Source organism: Thalassophryne amazonica, chromosome 18 (assembly GCF_902500255.1).
Source record: "Thalassophryne amazonica chromosome 18, fThaAma1.1, whole genome shotgun sequence".
Taxonomy (NCBI): domain Eukaryota; kingdom Metazoa; phylum Chordata; class Actinopteri; order Batrachoidiformes; family Batrachoididae; genus Thalassophryne; species Thalassophryne amazonica.
The window spans coordinates 30,412,580-30,435,662 of NC_047120.1; the positions used below are offsets into that span (position 1 = coordinate 30,412,580).

The 23,083-nt window shown below is 40.9% G+C and overlaps 2 protein-coding genes across 3 annotated transcripts in view; one reads left to right on the plus strand and one right to left on the minus strand.

Annotated features, from left to right (window-relative positions):
• Positions 1 to 23,083, plus strand: part of dock1 (dedicator of cytokinesis 1) — an 815,700-nt gene that overhangs the window by 447,596 nt on the left and 345,021 nt on the right.
• The window catches only part of LOC117530814 (inhibitory synaptic factor 2A), a 101,010-nt gene that overhangs the window by 35,222 nt on the left and 42,705 nt on the right, over positions 1 to 23,083 (minus strand). For both annotated transcript variants that reach the window (XM_034193751.1, XM_034193750.1), the window contains exon 2: positions 16,805 to 18,032. In XM_034193751.1, coding sequence (XP_034049642.1) covers positions 16,805 to 18,027 — 1,223 coding nt within the window. In that variant the 5' untranslated portion in view covers positions 18,028 to 18,032. The remainder of the gene's footprint in view (positions 1 to 16,804; positions 18,033 to 23,083) is intronic.

Genomic DNA, 23,083 nt, shown 5'->3' on the forward strand with positions numbered 1-23,083 from the left:
TCATACCACATCATATGGGAGGTGTACCATTATATCCCTTCCTAATAGTGACCAAATACAACTACCTGGTTACTTTTTTACATGGATGACCATGGACAGAAATGTTTAATGATGCGTGTACTTTTCAGGAGAATGATGGTCCGTTTCTTCACAGTCTAGGTGCTTCTTGTTTAACTGTAATGTAATGTACTATCTGTACTGTACAGTTTGTGAGCCCTGGATAACAGCCCAGGACCTAAGATGACGGGATCTTTGGTACTGCATCTCTTCAGAGGATCCTTGGGTCCCATTGGATTGACTTTGTCAAACAACAGTTACCTAACTATACTCAGATGAGACATACCACTTGTATTGTGAGAGAATGTCAGATATGACACTTTGGTCATTTGGTACGCTTTTCTCGATATTTAGGTGCCTTGAGGACCCTAGCAACTGGAAACAGTGTAAGGAGCTGCCTACAGATAGATGGCTACTTTTGATAGGTGTGGATGGACCGGTGGTGACTCAAAACCTAAATCAGTTCTGTAGTGTAGTGGATGTGACGACATGTGGCACCAGTGCATGCTACCTGACCTTTGACCAGCACCAAAGGTTTTAGGTAAAGAGAAATATTTACAGCATTTATATTTCCCAGTGTGTAAGTTCACACTATTATCTGGAGGATTATGGATGTGATTTGGGAAACATGACAAAATTAGCGAAGTAATAATGTTTACTGTAGAATAACTATCAGTGGTCACTGTTTTCAGCAAAGCCCCTGGATTCTACTTTTCACTTTCACATTTGTTCCTTTGTAATGTCTGTGCAGAAGCAGAGGCATTTTCCAAGTTTGTCTCCTGGGACTCTTGCTGTGCTGCCCATATGGTGCATGATCAAAAAATCAAGCATCATCATAAATTTCCTCTGCTTACGTCCTCCTTTTTTTCTATCGTACATGTGCAGAATGGTAGAGGTGTTGAAGGCAGCATTATTATGCGAGTGGGGTAGGATGAAGCAGTGGCAAATAATGAGGAAGTTTACTGGGTATATTCGGCTTGAATTACAATGTAGCTGCACGCTGGTGAAACTTAGCACTTTGTAGCAGAGAGGAGGTGGCAGCACAGAGTGGTGAGGAAGGTCAAGACCTCATTCTCTTTCTCAACCTAAGTGAGCCGATCGATGAGCAGTTGATGGGGCTGGGGGGTGCATGGGTAGCTGGATTGTGTCCTTTAAACACCTCTTTCCCATCTCTTACCGTTCCTGTTGTCTCCATCTGTTGATGACCTCTATCTACCCCCGCCCATACCAAGTTGATAAGAAAAAAAAAACAGAAAGAGTGACGCCAAAAGTGCCATGAACAATGGATTTAAACACATATCCTGTCTTGCATGATCTCTCTTGTGTTATTAGGTGAGCTCTACCAAAGGTCAGCGACCATGTCCCACAGCATAAAAACAAGCTCACATGCACAGTGTTAATAGACAGGCTGGCAACAAGTGCCCCTGAGTGTGATTAATTGGGTCTGGTGCGCTTTCACTGGCTGATGATGCAGCAAATTTATTCCTGAGCTTTGTGCTGTTGGATGCAACATTGACGTTTTCTCGAACTTGATCACAACCTTTACGCCGCCTTGTATGCCCTGGGCACAACTGCACCCTGGGGATAAGTGTATGTGTACGTGTGCGCTTGTATTCATGATATGAAAGGACGTGTGTGCTAAACTTAGTTTTTCCCTGCAGCTTGCAAACAGCTGCTCATATAATCCCTAAATAGTTGGCACCAGAAAGGTGTACTCATACAATATCCAGAGGGTGTGCAGCATCCTTTGTTTGGCTGTCTGTTTGCCATTTCACAGACACACTGTCCTTTGTTCTTGGACGCAGCCCTTTTCAGTCATGCATTCTGCATCGTTGCAGGTATCGTCTTGATATTAAGATGATCTCGTTTGACTTTCAAAACGCACTTCTGTTTTTACGGTAAACTTCCTCCAGGCTCTGTTGTAATCATCTCTCACCCTTTTCCATCTGATAGGTAACATTTGTCAAAGCGGTCCTTTGCAATGGTGCCGTCACATCTGGGTATCTGTTAACCCGCCTGCCATAATGAAGGTTAAAGACGGCGCGTGCAGCGGACAGACACATTTTTAATACAGTGAATTATGATTTGCCTTGAGTGACAATGTCACTTTCGTGTTGATTTGGTTAATGTTTATGCTTGTGTTTTGTTTTAGATTGTTAGGCATCTGATTTGATCCACCACTGTTAGTCTTCTGACTGTTCATAAAAACTAAGCTAATAACGATTCAATTCAGTTCATTCAGTGGTGAGCATAGCCAACTTTCAGGTTAGCTTTGATAACTCATCCGTTAACTGAACAGTAAATTGTGATGATGCAAGCCACTAAACCGCTGAAACATTTACATGAAGCTACCTCTGATAACCCCAAGATCTTCTTATAATTTAGCATTACCTTGGTTGTTTGAGCTCAAAACCCTGAAAAAACAGACCTAAAGAGCTGAAATGTCAATATGTAGAAGTGTAAACATGGAGTTTCCCAAAAAGGATGAGCTCACCAATATGTTCAAGACATATCAATCAATCAATCAATCAATTTTTTTATATAGCGCCAAATCACAACAAACAGTTGCCCCAAGGCGCTTTATATTGTAAGGCAAGGCCATACAATAATTATGTAAAACCCCAGCGGTCAAAACGACCCCCTGTGAGCAAGCACTTGGCTACAGTGGGAAGGAAAAACTCCCTTTTAACAGGAAGAAACCTCCAGCAGAACCAGGCTCAGGGAGGGGCAGTCTTCTGCTGGGACTGGTTGGGGCTGAGGGAGAGAACCAGGAAAAAGACATGCTGTGGAGGGGAGCAGAGATCGATCACTAATGATTAAATGCAGAGTGGTGCATACAGAGCAAAAAGAGAAAGAAACAGTGCATCATGGGAACCCCCCAGCAGTCTACGTCTATAGCAGCATAACTAAGGGATGGTTCAGGGTCACCTGATCCAGCCCTAACTATAAGCTTTAGCAAAAAGGAAAGTTTTAAGCCTAATCTTAAAAGTAGAGAGGGTGTCTGTCTCCCTGATCTGAATTGGGAGCTGGTTCCACAGGAGAGGAGCCTGAAAGCTGAAGGCTCTGCCTCCCATTCTACTCTTACAAACCCTAGAAACTACAAGTAAGCCTGCAGTCTGAGAGCGAAGCGCTCTATTGGGGTGATATGGTACTACGAGGTCCCTAAGATAAGATGGGACCTGATTATTCAAAACCTTATAAGTAAGAAGAAGAATTTTAAATTCTATTCTAGAATTAACAGGAAGCCAATGAAGAGAGGCCAATATGGGTGAGATATGCTCTCTCCTTCTAGTCCCCGTCAGTACTCTAGCTGCAGCATTTTGAATTAACTGAAGGCTTTTTAGGGAACTTTTAGGACAACCTGATAATAATGAATTACAATAGTCCAGCCTAGAGGAAATAAATGCATGAATTAGTTTTTCAGCATCACTCTGAGACAAGACCTTTCTGATTTTAGAGATATTGCGTAAATGCAAAAAAGCAGTCCTACATATTTGTTTAATATGTGCTTTGAATGACATATCCTGATCAAAAATGACTCCAAGATTTCTCACAGTATTACTAGAGATCAGGGTAATGCCATCCAGAGTAAGGATCTGGTTAGACACCATGTTTCTAAGATTTGTGGGGCCAAGTACAATAACTTCAGTTTTATCTGAGTTTAAAAGCAGGAAATTAGAGGTCATCCATGTCCTTATGTCTGTAAGACAATCCTGCAGTTTAGCTAATTGGTGTGTGTCCTCTGGCTTCATGGATAGATAAAGCTGGGTATCATCTGCGTAACAATGAAAATTTAAGCAATACCGTCTAATAATACTGCCTAAGGGAAGCATGTATAAAGTGAATAAAATTGGTCCTAGCACAGAACCTTGTGGAACTCCATAATTAACTTTAGTCTGTGACGAAGATTCCCCATTTACATGAACAAATTGTAATCTATTAGACAAATATGATTCAAACCACCGCAGCGCAGTGCCTTTAATACCTATGGCATGCTCTAATCTCTGTAATAAAATTTTATGGTCAACAGTATCAAAAGCAGCACTGAGGTCTAACAGAACAAGCACAGAGATGAGTCCACTGTCCGAGGCCATAAGAAGATCATTTGTAACCTTCACTAATGCTGTTTCTGTACTATGATGAATTCTAAAACCTGACTGAAACTCTTCAAATAGACCATTCCTCTGCAGATGATCAGTTAGCTGTTTTACAACTACCCTTTCAAGAATTTTTGAGAGAAAAGGAAGGTTGCAGATTGTCCTATAATTAGCTAAGATAGCTGGGTCAAGTGATGGCTTTTTAAGTAATGGTTTAATTACTGCCACCTTAAAAGCCTGTGGTACATAGCCAACTAACAAAGATAGATTGATCATATTTAAGATCGAAGCATTAAATAATGGTAGGGCTTCCTTGAGCAGCCTGGTAGGAATGGGGTCTAATAAACATGTTGATGGTTTGGATGAAGTAACTAATGAAAATAACTCAGACAGAACAATCGGAGAGAAAGAGTCTAACCAAATACCGGCATCACTGAAAGCAGCCAAAGATAACGATACGTCTTTGGGATGGTTATGAGTAATTTTTTCTCTAGTAGTTAAAATTTTGTTAGCAAAGAAAGTCATGAAGTCATTACTAGTTAAAGTTAATGGAATACTCAGCTCAATAGAGCTCTGACTCTTTGTCAGCCTGGCTACAGTGCTGAAAAGAAACCTGGGGTTGTTCTTATTTTCTTCAATTAGTGATGAGTAGAAAGATGTCCTAGCTTTACGGAGGGCTTTTTTATAGAGCAACAGACTCTTTTTCCAGGCTAAGTGAAGATCTTCTAAATTAGTGAGACGCCATTTCCTTTCCAACTTACGGGTTATCTGCTTTAAGCTACGAGTTTGTGAGTTATACCACGGAGTCAGGCACTTCTGATTTAAAGCTCTCTTTTTTAGAGGAGCTACAGCATCCAAAGTTGTCTTCAATGAGGATGTAAAACTATTGACGAGATACTCTATCTCACTTACAGAGTTTAGGTAGCTACTCTGCACTGTGTTGGTATATGGCATTAGAGAACATAAAGAAGGAATCATATCCTTAAACCTAGTTACAGCGCTTTCTGAAAGACTTCTAGTGTAATGAAACTTATTCCCCACTGCTGGGTAGTCCATCAGAGTAAATGTAAATGTTGTTAAGAAATGATCAGACAGAAGGGAGTTTTCAGGGAATACTGTTAAGTCTTCTATTTCCATACCATAAGTTAGAACAAGATCTAAGATATGATTAAAGTGGTGGGTGGACTCATTTACTTTTTGAGCAAAGCCAATAGAGTCTAATAATAGATTAAATGCAGTTTTGATGCTGTCATTCTCAGCATCTGAGTGGATGTTAAAATCGCCCACTATAATTATCTTATCTGAGCTAAGCACTAAGTCAGACAAAAGGTCTGAAAATTCACAGAGAAACTCACAGTAACGACCAGGTGGACAATAGATAATAACAAATAAAACTGGTTTTTGGGACTTCCAATTTGGATGGACAAGACTAAGAGTCAAGCTTTCAAATGAATTAAAGCTCTGTCTGGGTTTTTGATTAATTAATAAGCTGGTATGGAAGATTGCTGCTAATCCTCCGCCCCGGCCTGTGCTTCGAGCATTCTGACAGTTAGTGTGACTCGGGGGTGTTGACTCATTTAAACTAACATATTCATTCTGCTGTAACCAGGTTTCTGTAAGGCAGAATAAATCAATATGTTGATCAATTATTATATCATTTACCAACAGGGACTTAGAAGAGAGAGACCTAATGTTTAATAGACCACATTTAACTGTTTTAGTCTGTGGTGCAGTTGAAGGTGCTATATTATTTTTTCTTTTGAATTTTTATGCTTAAATAGATTTTTGCTGGTTATTGGTAGTCTGGGAGCAGGCACCGTCTCTACGGGGATGGGGTAATGAGGGGATGGCAGGGGGAGAGAAGCTGCATATATGCATATATATTTTTACATATAAAAATAAAGGAACAAATGAAATGAATCAGTAGTTTATATTCAACAAACACATATGATTTTAGTTTTTTCAAACTTTTAACCCATTAAATTTTTTGTGTTGTTGTTTTTAAATTAGATGATATTGCAGAGCTAAATGTAGTGGAATCTAATGACTTTCAAAGGCAGCTGAAAATGAAAAGGTCAGCTTTCCTAGTTAGCTGTTAGTTGATTACCCCACCACTGCATTCGCTTTATTTATACTGTATAGCACCAAATTCTTAACATAAGTCAACTCAAAGTGTAACATTACTCTGGCACATTTAAACACTAAATGCATTAAAAATGAGCAGCAATGGCCTTGGTAGCCACCAGAGAATTGAAAAAAGGAAATGAAAGAAGCTGATAAACATGGTTATTACATGCTACATGTCACTTCAGTTGCACTTACGTTGATGACCTAAAGTAGCACCTGCTCCTCCACAATGCATGTGATAACAGGGCTATGTCACAGAGCACTGTTCTTACCCGTTTATTCCCAAATAGCAAATCGGAGCGTGTTTTGGAACATCATCGTAACTTCTCGATCCATCTTTGTCAATCTTGAACAAACTTGGTATACATAGTAGTTAAGGCCATCATTATCACCAGATTTGAAATTTTCAAAAATTTCATCCTGAGGTATTCATAGTCTCAATGACTTCAATCATGTCCAAACGTCTTTAAATGGGGTATTCATTGTGACTTCAGTTTGAAACATGTTTGATCGTGCTTGATTGGGATAAAACTTTGAAGTCAAAGCAGGAATGGTTTTGGGTTTTGATTATGTCTGGCCAAGGGCACAGCGTCTTTCTTTTGTTTTCGGGCGAGTTGCCAGGTCTGCACTTTATAAGCCAGCCGGATGCCAGGTCTGCACTTTATAAAACAGCTCTGTTAGGAGGCTACTCAGATTAAGCAGTTTCATCCCGTTTTTGCACTTGTTTGGATCGTAGTAGAATGGCGCCCAGTGGGATGGCCCTGTAAGATTAGTCACTGCAACAAACCCAGGCATGTTTAATCTGTTTATCATCATTATACGAGGGCTGTCAATAAAGTATAGGTCCTTTTTATTTTTTTCAAAAACTATATGGATTTCATTCATATGTTTTTACGTCAGACATGCTTGAACCCTCGTGCACATGCGTGAGTTTTTCCACGCCTGTCGGTGACGTCATCCGCCTGTGAGCACTCCTTGTGGGAGGAGTCGTCCAGCCTCTCGTCGGAATTCCTTTGTCTGAGAAGTTGCTGACAGACTGGCGCTTTGTTTGATCAAAATTTTTTCTAAACCTGTAAGGCACATCGAAGTGGACACGGTTAGAAAAATTAAGCTGGTTTTCTGTGAAAATTTTAACGGGTGATGAGAGATTTTGAGGTGATACTGTCGCTTTAAGGACTAACCAATGGTGCGAGACGTCGCGCAGCGCTCTCAGGCGCCGTCGTCAGCCTGTTTCAAGCTGAAAACCTCCACATTTCAGGCTCTATTGATCCAGGACGTCGTGAGAGAACAGAGAAGTTTCAGAAGAAGTCGGTTTAAGCATTTTATCTGGATATTCCACTGTTAAAGGAGATTTTTTAATGAAAGACGTGCGGACGGATTGCAGCGTCGGCTCGCAGCCGCTGCGACGCCCCGCCACAGGAAAAACACCTCTGTTGGAAGCCTTAAGGACAAGTTGGAACATGTCCAGCTGTTAAACAATTTCTCATATACTCACTCCACTGAAAGCCATCAAAAGCCGCCTGGATTTTACAAATGGTTATCAACACGGAGGTGTTTTTCCTGTGCCACCGCACCGCGCCGGCTGTGTGACGTCTCGCACCGTGGGAAGCGACAGTATCACCTCAAAATCTCTCATCAGCCATTAAAATTTTCACCGAAAACCAGCTTAATTTTTCGAACCGTGTCCACTTCGATGTGTCTCACAGGTTTAGAAAAAATTTTGATCAAACAAAGCGCCAGTCTCTCAGCAACTTCTCAGACAAAGGAATTCCGACGAGGGGCTGGACGACTCCTCCCACAAGGAGTGCTCACAGGCGAATGACGTCACCGACAGGCGTGGAAAAACTCACGCATGCGCACGAGGGTTCAAGCATGTCTGACGTAAAAACATATGAATGAAATTCATATAGTTTTTGAAAAAAATAAAAAGGACCTATACTTTATTGACAGCCCTCGTACTTTGGTGTTCGGCCAAGTGGTTAGTGCACTTGGTTTCAGTGTGGAAGGTTCCCGGTTCGAACGCCACCCCTGGCACATTTCTCCATGTAAGGTGGAGTTGCGTCAGGAAAAGCATGTGGTGTCAAAATGGTGCCAATTCAACATGCAGAGCCACCTCAGATTTGCTGTGGTGACCCCAAGTGCAAAACAAGGGCACATCGAAGAGACTAACTATTATACTTTGGTCTACAAAAGTCCATATCCGAGTATGGTCTTGTGGCAGGGAGCTAATCTGGTCTGCTACATAAGAATGGTCTGTAACTGACTGAAAGTCTGAATCATCAACATGTGCCGAGAAGTATTCGCGGGTAACCTGCAATTTGGTATTTGATTACGCCTCACTGGGAAAACCATGTTTGGCCCAAATGAAGCATCAGTCCTTATACGTATATTGCAGACACAGGCTAGGGGTAGGGATCCCAACACAAATATGAGTTGTTGACAAAAGTTTAAATTTGGTGCTACTTTTAATTCCATATTTTACCCATTCAGATGTTTTAATGATTTACGGTGCAGCTGACAGGGAATAAAGCCCATTTCACACTGGAAACGAACAAAACCATGAAAAACCATGAGCTATATATATATATATATATATATATATATATATATATATATATATATATATACACACACACACATACACACACACACATATATGTCTCTAAGTCCAAACCAAACAGAGGCAGTGTGGAAACACCCTAAACTATTGTTTCAATTTCAATTTATTTTCATTTATATAGCACCAAATCACAACAAAGTTGCCTCAAGGTGCTTCACACAAGTAAGGTCTAACCTTACCAACCCCCAGAGCAAGCACACAGGTGACAGCGGTAAGGAAAAACTCTCTCTGATGACATGAGGAAGAAACCTCAAGCAGACCAAACTGAAAGGGGTGACCCTCTAACCATGCTGCCGACACAATTTAAGAAAAAAAATAAATAAAAAAAAATAAACAGGAAATTGTGCAAAGGACCTATACTTTATTGACAGACCTCGTATAGTCTTTTAATTTGGAGATTACAAAGTGACAGAATTCATTACTTTTGAGCTATTGTGTTAACAAATTGCAGGGGATGGACCCATTTGTTTATTGAATTATTCATTTACTCCCTGCATTGTACAGACTGTATTCTTTGTAATATGTGGAAGTTCTTCTTTATTCCAAAACAGTCCAGTTTAATGTGTGGAATAGTTGTGCAGGTGGGGTGTTGCAGTTTTTTTTTATTGTTAGGTTTTAAGTTAATATTAAACATTAGTATTAATCAAAAGCACTTATGTGTACTCATTGACTTATGAGATATGCCAAATACTGTAAATAAAATGGTCTTGTCTGTGTGCTAAGTCATACTTGAGTAGGTTATGTATCCAAAACAAAACATTCCATCATCTTCAGTGTATCATCCTCAGCACAAGCCATTCTTGGTTTTAAAATAGATGGGAACTATTCCAACAACAATAATCAAGATGACTTAAGTTGTGACGTTACTTCACTTTAGACTGTGTACTATAAATTCTTGAGATAAGCTGCTTAAGGTCCTTTTGCAGCCACAGTAGCTTCAGTGGTCATCGAGGCTGCAATGAGAGAAGAAAGCCTTCACAAACAACTTGATGAGCCTGTCTAAATTTATATTCTTTGTGCATGTTAAAAGATGATAGCACGGCCCGAAATAGGAGGTTCACTGCTCCTTTTTTATGGAGTGACATGCTGTATGGAAATTTTGTGCACCCACTCATGGACTCACTCACTGAATGACTCAGACTGATTAATCCTGTACTTACCCTGCTAATCACATGGAATGTGTTTTTTTTTTGTTTTTTTTTAACAAGCACGTGTTGCAGTGATTTTGGACTAAGCCTTTGTGATCATGTAATGTATCACCAAAACAAACAAGCAGTAGCACAAACTACTGAATGTGGCTATGCAGCCACCGCTAGCTGCATGTGAAGAGGCAACGTATGTATGGAGTAGCACAACATGCATGTAGTTTTGACAAGCAGCATTCATTGTGTTTTTTGACACAGTATTGTTAATTTGTATATTGGCACATCCTTGAGAGGGACAGCTGCAATAATGCAGCACACAGTGTCTGAGGTAAAGCAGCATAATTTAATTAGTGTTAATCAATGCATGTTCACCACCACTGAGACTTTTATACATTTTTTGAGTGTGAAGACACCTGAATCTGCATTGTCAAAATGTGAATATTCATGGGAAAGATGCTGGAGGGGATGTCTTGCAAAGAAAAAGAAGTGCAGTGAAAAATGTATCGATGTGAACAAAACTGACAGAACTTATGTTCACACATGTTATTTTTGTCTTTCGGCTGCCCCCATTTGTTGAGAGTTGCCACAGCAGATCCAGTACAGACTGGGATTTGGCACAGGTTTACACCCATGTGAATATTTCACATGAGTTATTTGACTCTGATAGAGAAGTATGTTCATGATGTAAGAAACGTTTGTCACTTCTATGGATGACATGTCAGTAATAAAACTTCATAGATTCTTTAAGCTCATCTCCTGCAATGCAGTGATACGATGCAAATCTTTTGTTGTGCATGACGCAGTACACGCAAAGAAGCCAAGTTTGTAGATATCTCCTAGATGTCCGTTAGTTTGTCCAGATGACAGGATCTCTTAAATGTAATGTTGATTTAAAAGTGGCAAAATGCTAGAGGTCTCCTGATCAACTACACCTTCAAGACCTCTAGCAAGACAGAAAAAATATTAACAATTGTAGTTGCAAAAGTGAGGGCAGGCAAGACCTATTGCTATATACTGTATATACAGTGCATCTGGAAAGTATTCACAGCACTTCACTTTTTCCACATTTCTTATGTTACAGCCTTATTCCAAAATTGACTAAATTCTTTTTTTTTTCCCTCAAAATTCCACACACAATATTGGTATCCCACTGCAAAATTCTACACGCAATAGAGTGGCCAGATGAAAGCCACTTGTTAGTAAAAGGCACATGGCAGCCCACCTGGAGTTTACCAAAAGGCACCTGAAGGACTCTCAGACCATGAGAAACAAAATTCTCTGGTCTGATGAGACAAAGATTGAACTCTTTGGTGTGAATGCCAGGAGTCATGTTGGGAGGGAACCGGGCACCGTCCCTACAATGAAGCATGGTGGTGGCAGCATCATGCTGTGGGGATGTTTTTATGCAGCAGGAACTGGGAGACTAGTCAAGATTGAGGGAAGATGAATGCAGCAATGTACAGAGACATCCTGGATGAAAACCTGCTCCAGAGTGCTCTTGACCTCACACTGGGGTGACGGTTCATCTTTCAGCAGGACAATGTCCCTAAACACACAGTCAAGATATCAATGGAGTGGCTTCAGGACAACTCTGTGAATGTCCTTGAGTGGTCCAGCCAGAGCCCAGACCTGAATCCGACTGAACATCTCTGCAGAGATCTGAAAATGGCTGTTCACCGACAGTCCCCATCCAACCTGATGGAGCTTGAGGTGCTGCAAAGGGGAATGGATAAAACTGATCCAAAATAGGTGCCCCATGCTTGTGGCATCATATAAAGGAAGACCTGAGGCTGTAATTGCTACCAAAGGTGCATCAACAAAGTATTGAGCAAAGTGTGTGAATACAAGTACATGTGATTTCTTAGTTTTATCTTTCGAATAAATTTGCAAAAATTTCTAACTTTTTTCATGTTGTCTTTATGGGGTGATGTGAGTAAAATTTTGAGGGGAAAAATTAATTTACTTCATTTTGGAATACAGTTATGCTCATAAGTTTATATACCCTGGTAGAATTTCATTTTTTTATTTTTATTTTTTTTGGCCATGTTTCAGAGAATATGAATGATAACACAAAACTTTTTTTCAGTCATGGTTAGTGGTTGTATGAAGCCATTTATTGTCAAACAACTGCGTTTACTCTTGATAAATCATAATGACAACAGAAACTACCCAAATGACCCTGATTTCCATAACCCAGTTTTTAACATCAATGACAGTTTGGAGTCTTTTGTAGTAGTTGTGGATGAGGCTCTTTATTTTCTCTGATGGTAAAGCTGCCAGTTCTTCTTGGAAAAAAAAAAAACCTCCAGTTCCTGTAAATTCCTGGACTATCTTGCATGAACTGAATGTTTGAGATCTCCTCAGAGTGGCTCAACAATATTGAGGTCAGGAGACTGAGATGACCACTCCAGAACCTTCACTTTATTGTGTTGTAGCCAATGACAGGTCAACTTGGCCTTGTGTTTTGGATTGTTGCCATGTTGGAACGTCTCAGTATGTATGTATGTGTGTGTGTGTGTGTGTGTGTGTATGTGTGTGTTTGAAGTTTTTCTCTTGAAAATTGCTGAGCTTTTTTAGACGAAATAGAAAAATTGCACATTTGACTTTGTTGATTCAAATGTTTTGTAGTTTCAAGTTCACTTTGAACCACTCAAAAACAGAACAGTTCATCAAACATCGCATTTGAAGGGTATTCAAAACTTGCACCTTGTCCTGTATCTCCCAGTATTTTTGATTTTGTCCATTTAAAGCCTCGTTTTCAGTTGTTTGTGACATCATGAGCGCATATTGTGATTCATGTGCACGTGTTGGATCTCTTTCCATGAAAAATAGTTGTTATATACAATATAAGCACTTATATATGAAATGTAATTACCTCTCTCTTTTCACCTATAGCCTGTGGGCTCAGCTATTTGTTGTGTCACTGACATTTATGTAAGGGGAGAATGAAACTAATGTTGTGTGACTAAAGCAGCATTACAGTTTGTGCTTGGCTTGCTAAAAGTCCAGGTTTGGATATGTCTATAGTTAGAAGATGAATGTTTATGAAAGAATATAGGTTTAGTTAGGCTGTTTGTTCAGTTTAGAATCACTGTATGGACTTTTGGTTTACTTTGCTTTTTAATGAATGTGAGGCGATGTCCTCAGTACATGGTGTTTGTGAAATTTGAATAAAAATTCTGATTGCATACTGCAAAACATTATTAACCTACATCTGCCACATTTCATAGAATATATTTGGCTGTGTGGCATGTTACAGATTTTCACCATGACGCAGCTCGTGCCTTATCAACGTAACGACACACTGTATCAACACAATGCAGAAACGTATTTCAGTTGGACTGCTGAACAAAGCACACACATTACGGTTTGCGCGTGAGCAGGGCTTACACATTCTACCATCTGTATCTGATGTTGTGAGAAAGAACTGAAAAAAAAAACACTGCTGCGTGTGCAAAAGATACACCTATGTCCCAGTTTTGATTACTTCATGTGCACATGCTTGCTAAGTGCACACAGTCTTGAGATATAAAAGAACACCCTGTGTGAGAAACATTAATAGCAGATTTTTATGTGGACAGTAACAAACATGGAAAAACATTTATTGAGCACAGAGTAGATTTTGTTTTGTAAGAAAAAAGGTGCACGAGACACCTCTCTGTTTCCAGTGGCAACGTGTGCGATGCAAATTATTACAGCATTTACTTCATGCACACAAATTAATCAAACCATGGATACATCGTTGTAAGAATTCGAGTACAGTGCTTTTTATTTATTTATGTATGTATTTTTTTATTTTGGCACCCTATGGTCACTTCAACACTACGTGGACACTGAGCACCATGCGTGTCAGGTAATTTAAAGGAGCACAGCTTTAGTTTTGTTCTAACATTCTTTTGCTGCTCTTATTTGGAGTTTCAACAACAGAAACATGCATTTCCTCCTCACACACAGTCTTTGAGCATGTCCTCCCACCGGATGGCTACAAATGAGTGCTGGCAGCTTAGCAACCACTTGTCTCTGCAAAGCGTCTACTCTTAATTGGATGGCAACTGGTCACTTTGCATCTTTTCTTGCAGCTAATGTGACCAAGGGGGTTAGGGAACGCGTGCTGTGATGTCATACATGAAATATGGCAGAGGCCACATTGCAGATTTTTTAAACATGCTCAGAATGCTACATATTAGGGCTCATCTCAGCAAGATACATGTTTGGAAAGCCGATGGTTTTTACCTGGTGTTATAAGACTTGCATTTCTGTACAATCTGGGCAAAATGTGCATTTGTAATATATCATTGTGTAGTGAGGAGCCGGGCTTCTTTTAAATTCATGTGTGACTTCCTTATCTTTCATGATTCTTGTTGAACTGGAAGTTGCCTTTGTCATATTCCTACAAAGGGTCTTGTTTTGTTTTTTCCTACAAGTTGTGGGTTCCAGGTTACTGAGGTGTTTTTGTGGATTTTATCTGTATGTACCTGACCACATTGCTAGTCAAAGCAGATAAGCATCTGAGTCCTGAGTCCCAGCAATTCGTTGAACAAATTGGCCATTTTGTTTGCTTCAACTGTTTGGACAGACAAGCCTCTATTTCAGCAGGATAGATGCTATCTGGAGCCCTTTTGTATGTAGTCTGTATCTATTTGACAGCAAATGGCTTTTTCACAGACCAAAGCTTTTTCGAAGGCCTCAGATTCACAAGATAATCATGACACTAGATGAAACAGCTGGATTAAAAAAAACAAAACAAAAAAAAAAAAACAGAGTTACGTGTCCGGTTTGGCAAAACATGGAGATGTCCTTGATATATTTAATTTTCAAAATCATTGATTTTGTCTTTTTTTTTTAATTAGGAATATACGAGGTCTGTCCGTAAAGTATAGGTCCTCCAGCCTGTTTCAAGCTTAAAACCTCCACATTTCAGGCTCTGTTGATCCAGGACGTTGTGAGAGAACAGAGAAGTTTCAGAAGAAGTCGGTTTCAGCATTTTATCCGGATATTCCACTGTTAAAGGAGATTTTTTAATGAAAGACGTGCGGGCGGATTGCAGCGTCGTCTCGCAGCCGCCGCGACGCTCCGTCACAGGAAAAACACCTCTGTTGGAAGCCTTGAGGACAAGTTGGAACATGTCCAGCTGATAAACAATTTCTCATATACTCACTCCACTGAAAGCCATCAAAAGCCAACTGGATTTTAACAAGTGGTTATCAACACGGAGGTGTTTTTCCTGTGCCGCCGCGCCGCGTCGGCTGCGTCCCGACGCGCGGACCCGTCCGCACGTCTTTCATTAAAAAAATCTCCTTTAACAGTGGAATATCCGGATAAAATGCTGAAACCGACTTCTTCTGAAACGTCTCTGTTCTCTCACGACGTCCTGGATCAATAGAGCCTGAAATGTGGAGGTTTTAAGCTTGAAACAGGCTGATGACGCTGCCTGAGAGCGCAGCGCGACGTCTCGCGCCGTGAAAAGTCCTTAAAGCGACAGAATCACCTCAAAATCTCTCATCAGCTGTTAAAATTTTCACTGAAAACCAGCTTAATTTTTCGAACCATGTCCACTTCGATGTGTCTCACAGGTTTAGAAAAAATTTTGATCAAACAAAGCGCCAGTCTCTCAGCAACTTCTCAGACAAAGGAATTCCGACGAGGGGCTGGACGACTCCTCCCACAAGGAGTGCTCACAGGCGAATGACGTCACCGACAGGCATGGAAAAACTCACGCATGCGCACGAGGGTTCAAGCATGTCTGACGTAAAAACATATGAATGAAATCCATATAGTTTTTGAAAAAAATAAAAAGGACCTATACTTTACGGACAGCCCTCGTATTTTAAATTTATTGCTAAATTAACTTGCTCATACTGTTAACATTCATGCTGTCTATTCAGTTCATTTGTATAGCACTAAACGCATGACGCACCTCACCTCAAAGTGCTGTCCACAAGGAACATCAGTCATTACTCAGACACAATAAACTGCACCATTAAAATCAAGCAGCAGTGGCCTTGGGGCCACCAGAAACAGAACAATCTGACAAATTAATTTTAAGTTGCATGTAACTTCATCCGGACCTGCTCCTAATTTCCACCATGCATGTGATGATAACGTTATTCCCTGCAGCATTCCCAGACATGTCCAGCAGATGGCAGGCAATTATATATTATATTCATTAAGCAAAACAAACTTACTTAAATGTGTTCATGCTTCAACAAATTTTGATCAACCTCAGTTCATCCCTTTTTTAATTTGGAGATGTACGTGGTAATTGGTTATTGTGCTGTTCATGCGGGCTGGATGGACTCACATCTATCTGGATATTTAATATCCACTTGCTTTTTGATGAAAGGGCACATCTGCAGGCAGTGTTTGACATCACGGGTCATGAAGCCACTCAGACCACATAATTGTTACAGTACATCTGTTGCAGCTCTGCTATGATATCTGATGGCAGATCTGCACAAAACACTACTGCGCAACACATGCAGGTGTTATTGACTTCATCCTGTATCCACATGCTGGCATGTTTTTTGAACAGTGTTTTCAACAATTTATGCTCAGTCGAGCCGCTGTCACGTGCAACCTTTTTGGACTAAACACATGCAACCCATCAAGATGTCACTTGTCCTGCTCATGTTGTCTCTGATGTTTGTTTTTGCATATTAGGGCAATGCAACATTTTTGCGCTGTTACAGTTCATTGCTATCAATGTGCAGTTGATTTTTTTTTTTTTTTTAAGCAGAGATCAAAATAGAGCGACTTACCCTTCTCTGTGCGCCTCCCCCTTTTCCAGTTCCTGTATGACTCCCAGCAACACCTTGATGGTCTCTTGACTGGAGCTGATTAAGTTTTCCATGGCCTGGAGCTGTGCTTTAACATCCCCATCCTGATGCATAGGCACTATTTGCTTGCAGGCTTCCTGCGTCGCGTCAGGTGGTGCCCACTGAGCATTGCCGCCCCTGAAGGGTGACAGAAGCTCCTCCATGCCCCGCGGAGACTGGGCAGATAACTGTCCTGTGTGGCACTGTGCCTGCGTTGTGCAGCCCCCGCCGGATCGTGGTAGGGTGTCACTCTGCAGCCCGTTCAGCTGCAGGCCTTTCTTCCGCTTGCTCCGCACAGACGGACTGTCCAGGCACTCCACCTGCGTGAGTGAGTTCCAAGCAATGGGGCCTGTAACCTTGGAGGCCCTGTCCGGCAGGGTTTGGGACGAGCCCTCCTCCAGATTCAGGAGCTGCCTCTTAGCCGAGTGGTCTGTGTCGACCTCCCCGTATTGTAATCCGGTCCTGGCTTTGGACGGGACACTGCAGAGCTGGTACTCGGCCTGTGCTCCGGCTCGGCTTTCCCTCGATGTGTCTGCAAGGCAGTCTGTGTCCGCAGAGCAAGTGAGCAGCAGAGTGTCAGAGCACAGGCCATCGGGTGCAGTGTGCTGCTCCACTGTGGCTATGCATTCATTAGTATGGAGAAGAGCCCTGATCCGCCGGACTCCACTCCCCCTGCAGGCTCCCTCATCCTCCTCTCCGCCCTGCGCATCCTTGGACTGCTTCACTTCCATGACAAAGCCATTATTCTGACCTTTGTAAGTTTCCACAGTTGCCACATGTTTAAAGGTGTGGCCTTTCTTGCGCTCAAATGGAAAGGTCTGGTAGTGTTTCTTCAGGTCAGGTGACGTCTGGACCCCCGTGCTCTTTGTGACATTTGGGATGGATCGGCGAGCAGGGACGGTCATGTACTTGCGATATGCCACTTTGTATGAGATGGGCTTGCCAGCCTTTCCTGCTGCCTGCAGCTCCGCCTCCCGTTGCTCATTCTGCGCCTCACAGATATCCTTGAAACGTACTTGCAGGGCTTTGTTTCGCTTCCTCACCTGCCGACTAGCTTCCAGGGAATAGTTTACCTCCAGTGCTAGCGAGGCGGAGGGTAAAGGTGCCGCCTCCGAGTCAGACTCTGAGTTGGTGAGCATGCATTTGCCACCTTCCTTGCTCACCATGATTCCTGAAAAAAAAGAAGAAAGGTACTCTGTTAATTATGTTAATGAAGTGCTTAAAAAAACCCCGCCTGAGGATTAGTCTAACCCAGGGGTGGGCGTCGAGGGCCGAGACACTGCAGGTTTTCCGAGTAACCAATCACCTCAGCAGGTGGGTTGCTGATGAGCTTCTGCTCTGAACATAAACACCTGGTTGTCAATGAAATCACCTGCTGAAACACCTGATCTTTAATGAAATCACCTGCTGAGGCGATTGGTTGCATGGAAAACCTGCAGTGTCTCGGCCCTTTATGGCACATGATTGCCCACCCCTGGTCTAACCTAAGATGGAAGCACTGAAATCTAATTTGTCCAATTGCTTAATGATTGTTATTAAGGATCCCTGCCATTATCGTATGGAATACTACATTTAAACAGCAGCGGAAGTGTTTTAGATAACCTGTGTTGAAAAATGTGGAGCAGCTGAGTTTCTATATGATTGAGCTCAAAATGCAGTGATGTGCAAGAGGGAGAAGACATGCATGCAATATCTGCCTTTTCATTTTATTACTGCCAGATGGCTATGCTTTTTCATTTTGCCAATCTGAGGGTTTCATTTACTTGAAAACTACAAGCTTATCTTTTTTCCTCCCCATAACTTGAAACCTCATCAGATTTCTATGATGATTTAATTCCTTCCTTTGTGGAACCACTGGCAATTTTGTAACACATATCCCAAGCCTTTTGCAATACATACTCAACACATGCACCAGAGCATGTTTTTGGGGTTTAGTTTTTAGCCCCATGGCATTGCACAAGTGAAAGTCACACTTAACGACGGCAATATAGTATTATACAAATAATGAATGTTTATGAGTTTAATGGTACTAATATTTCATTAGGTGAAAGCTGGAACATACTACAACCCCTGGCAAAAATTATGGAATCACCGGCCTCGGAGGATGTTCATTCAGTTGTTTAATTTTGTAGAAAAAAAGCAGATCACAGACATGACACAAAACTAAAGTCATTTCAAATGGCAACTTTCTGGCTTTAAGATACACTATAAGAAATCAAGAAAAAAAGATTGTGGCAGTCAGTAACGGTTACTTTTTTAGACCAAGCAGACGAAAAAAATATGGAATCACTCAATTCTGAGAAAAAATTATGGAATCACCCTGTAAATTTTCATCCCCAAAACTAACACCTGCATCATATCAGATCTGCTCGTTAGTCTGCATCTAAAAAGGAGTGAACACACCTTGGAGAGCTGTTGCACCAAGTGGACTGACATGAATCATGGCTCCAACACGAGAGATGTCAATTGAAACAAAGGAGAGGATTATCAAACTCTTAAAAGAGAGTAAATCATCACGCAATGTTGCAAAAGATGTTGGTTGTTCACAGTCAGCTTTGTCTAAACTCTGGACCAAATACAAACAACATGGGAAGGTTGTTAAAGGCAAACATACTGGTAGACCAAGGAAGACATCAAAGCGTCAAGACAGAAAACTTAAAGCAATATGTCTCAAAAATCGAAAAATGTACAACAAAACAAATGAGGAATGAATGGGAGGAAACTGGAGTCAACGTCTGTGACCGAACTGTAAGAAACCGCCTAAAGGAAATGGGATTTACATACAGAAAAGCTAAACGAAAGGCATCATTAACACCTAAACAGAAAAAACAAGGTTACAGTGGGCTAAGGAAAAGCAATCGTGGACTGTGGATGACTGGATGAAAGTCATATTCAGTGATGAATCTCGGATCTGCATTGGGCAAGGTGATGATGCTGAAACTTTTGTTTGGTGCCTTTCCAATGAGATTTATAAAGATGACTGCCTGAAGAGAACATGTAAATTTCCACAGTCATTGATGATATGGGGCTGCATGTCAGGTAAAGGCACTGGGGAGATGGCTGTCATTACATCATCAATAAATGCACAAGTTTATGTTGATATTTTGGACAATTGAAAGGATGTTTGGGGATGATGAAATAATTTTTCAAGATGATAATGCATCTTGCCTTAGAGCAAAAACTGCAAAAACATTCCTTGCAAAAAGACACATAGGGTCAATGTCATGGCATAGGGTCAATGTCAATGAGCAGATCTAATTTGATGCAGGTGTTAATTTGGGGGATGAAAATTTACAGGGTGATTCCATAATTTTTTCCTCAGAATTGAGTAATTCCATATTTTTTTCCTCTGCTTGGTCTAAAAAAGTAACTGTTACTGACTGCCACAATCTTTTTTCTTGATTTCTTATAGTGTTTCTTAAAGCCAGAAAGTTGCCATTTGAAATGACTTTAGTTTTGTGTCATGTCTGTGATCTGCTTTTTTTCTACAAAATTAAACAACTGAATGAACATCCTCTGAGGCCGGTGATTCCATAATTTTTGCCAGGGGTTGTATTCAACGAGGTGAAACTTTAAATATGAGTCCAAAAATAATTCTGACGATGTCATCCACGATGCCGTGCACCAACTTTGTGTACTTCAAAAAAAAAAAGACTGTGTACTTCCTTAGTGCAGCGAAAAAATGACGTCAGAAATTAGTCGAGCTTTTCATTCTAACTTCCTCCTAACAGCGCTTCATGCCTGCAGACAGCTTACAGCGCAGTAGATTTGTTTTGTGTGTGGGTGTGGGTGTGGGTACAGTGTGCAATGGTACCAAACTTATGGAACCAAATTGCATTCTCAGTCCAATGCAACATGGGACGAATAATCCATGTCACGTGACATACAAAGCACCAATCAAATGACAAGGATCCACTCAGCTGTTATATAAATACTGATACTATATGTTTTCTGAAAGTTCTGACCACAGTTCAATTTATATGTTCTCAATCTTTGCAGGTTTTTTTTTTTTTCCCTTTCATAGATTATAAATCAGTAAAATGCCAAAGATTAAATGCTAGATAAATGGGGATGTAGACGACTGTACAACTCCCCCCCCCCCCCCCCCCCAAAACAAAAAGTTAAAGCATTATAAATACAAATAACAAATGAATTTCTATTGCAACAAGTATGACTACAGCATTAAAAGTCTGTGGTTTGTCTCCACGGGTCTGAGAGAAATGCAGTTGTCCTTGTTCGAGCTAATGTACAGAACAAAATAGTCCAGACAGTGATAGCTGCTGTATCCCTTAGCTCACCTGGCATGAGTGCTCAATCTCAACAGGAAACCTGGCAGCCATAGTCCGGACATTTTGTCTCCCTATTTTTTTCAGTATCATTATTGGTTTAATTTAGGGTTGTGATGGCTAGTCTTAATAGTCGACTATGACAAATCAGTTTTTGTGGTCGATCAGTCGGGTATTTCAGATGCATGATTTTCCAACAGTTTCAGGGTAAATCATTAACATAATTTGTTTCATATAACATTTTACAAGACGTGTGAATCTTTAAGTATCTCATGATTCGATTCCGATCCATGGGGTCACGATTCCATTCACAATCGATTTTTGATTCTAAATTAATTCAGTATATAAAGCCACTAACTTCAGTATCTAGTTAGCTAAGTGTGCTGCAGTGCGCTAAGAAAGGTGTGCGATGGTATGACATACCTTGGCTCAAGTGTCTGCATTATAATTTTGAAGCCTTCATTTTTCTCCATGCTGTAGGGGTGCAGGTGCTTTGAAATGATAGAGGCAACAGATTTTGTGTGTTTTTTTGCACATTTGTAATTGGCTGGGAAGTTGTTAAAATCATGCAGTGTGCTCTGGTCAGCTGGGAGTGTTAGCGTCTGCGGCTACTCTGCTTGCTTCAGTTTGGGGTGATGATGTGCTAAATGCACTTGAGTATTTATGTTTCTGAAATGCTTGACCTTCATTTTGCACAGCTTGGATGTAGAGTTGGTCATATTACGCTCCTTGTTATCCAGGACATTATGGAATCCAAAGTGCGCTCAAACGCTTGCTTTAAATATTGGCAGACCGGGTTGAACTTCTTGCATTTGCTGCTACTCCATGCTAACAACAAGCAGAGCTAATTGACTAATTTCGGGCAAACGCTTGTATGGAAACCGAGAGATGTGTGACAGCAACTCCACATTTAAGGCAGTAGGGAGAAACTGACTGAAACAGAGACTGTTATTTTAAAAATCAATTTTTAAAATTTTTAAGTCATTTGGCGTAAGAATCATGATTCTGATGTGAATTTATTGTTCCCCCCCACACCCCTATGTTTTACGTATTTTTATGTCATTTTCATTGTTCAGTTTAGTGTATGCATTTCCACATTATTTTGCAATGCCCCCGACATGAACAATGATTTTTATTTGTTTTAAGAATCAGGAAATCTCTTTCTTTCGGTATGTTTCCAGCAGTCTCAATGGTGCAGCGCAGATGTGCAGCGCAGATGTGCAGCGCAGTCGGCTGCAAGACCTCGGCTCAGAGGCTATGGAGTTACATTTGTCTCATTAATATCTGAAAGCAAATGCTTTTGACAAAAACTACAGATTTTGTTTATTTCTGTCCAGAGATCTAGTATCCACCATGTACAGATTTTATTTATGTCCATAGATCAAGGATCCAGTGACCATGTACAGATTTTATTAATTTTTATTTATGTCCTGTAAACCTGTAAAGCCTACTTTAAGTACACAGAAAATTCATAGGAGTTATTGATAAAGAATTAGATCGATGAGCGAAATCGATAATGGCATCAATATCGATAAAATCTTATCAATATACATCCCTACTTCCACCCCTACAAGAGATGCTGTGGTTATTGGCATTTTCTGAAATTGGTGCAACTCTATTGGAGAAATAAATGGTAAATATACTGCATTTATATAGCATCAAACACTCAAAGTGCAATGCCTCACATTCACCCCAATGTCAGGGTGCTGCCATGCAAGGTGCCCACTACACACTGGGAGCAAGAAGGGGATTACGGACCTTGCCCAAGGGCCCTTAGTGATTTTCCGGTCAGGCTGGGATTTCAGCAGCAGATCCTCTGGTCTCAAGACCAACGCTTAAACCGATAGACCATCAACTGTTGTCCTCCCGCGTTGAAGACGAGATAAAGGGACGTCTCATCACAGTGTTACAATAATTAATCTCCTGCAGTCTGGGC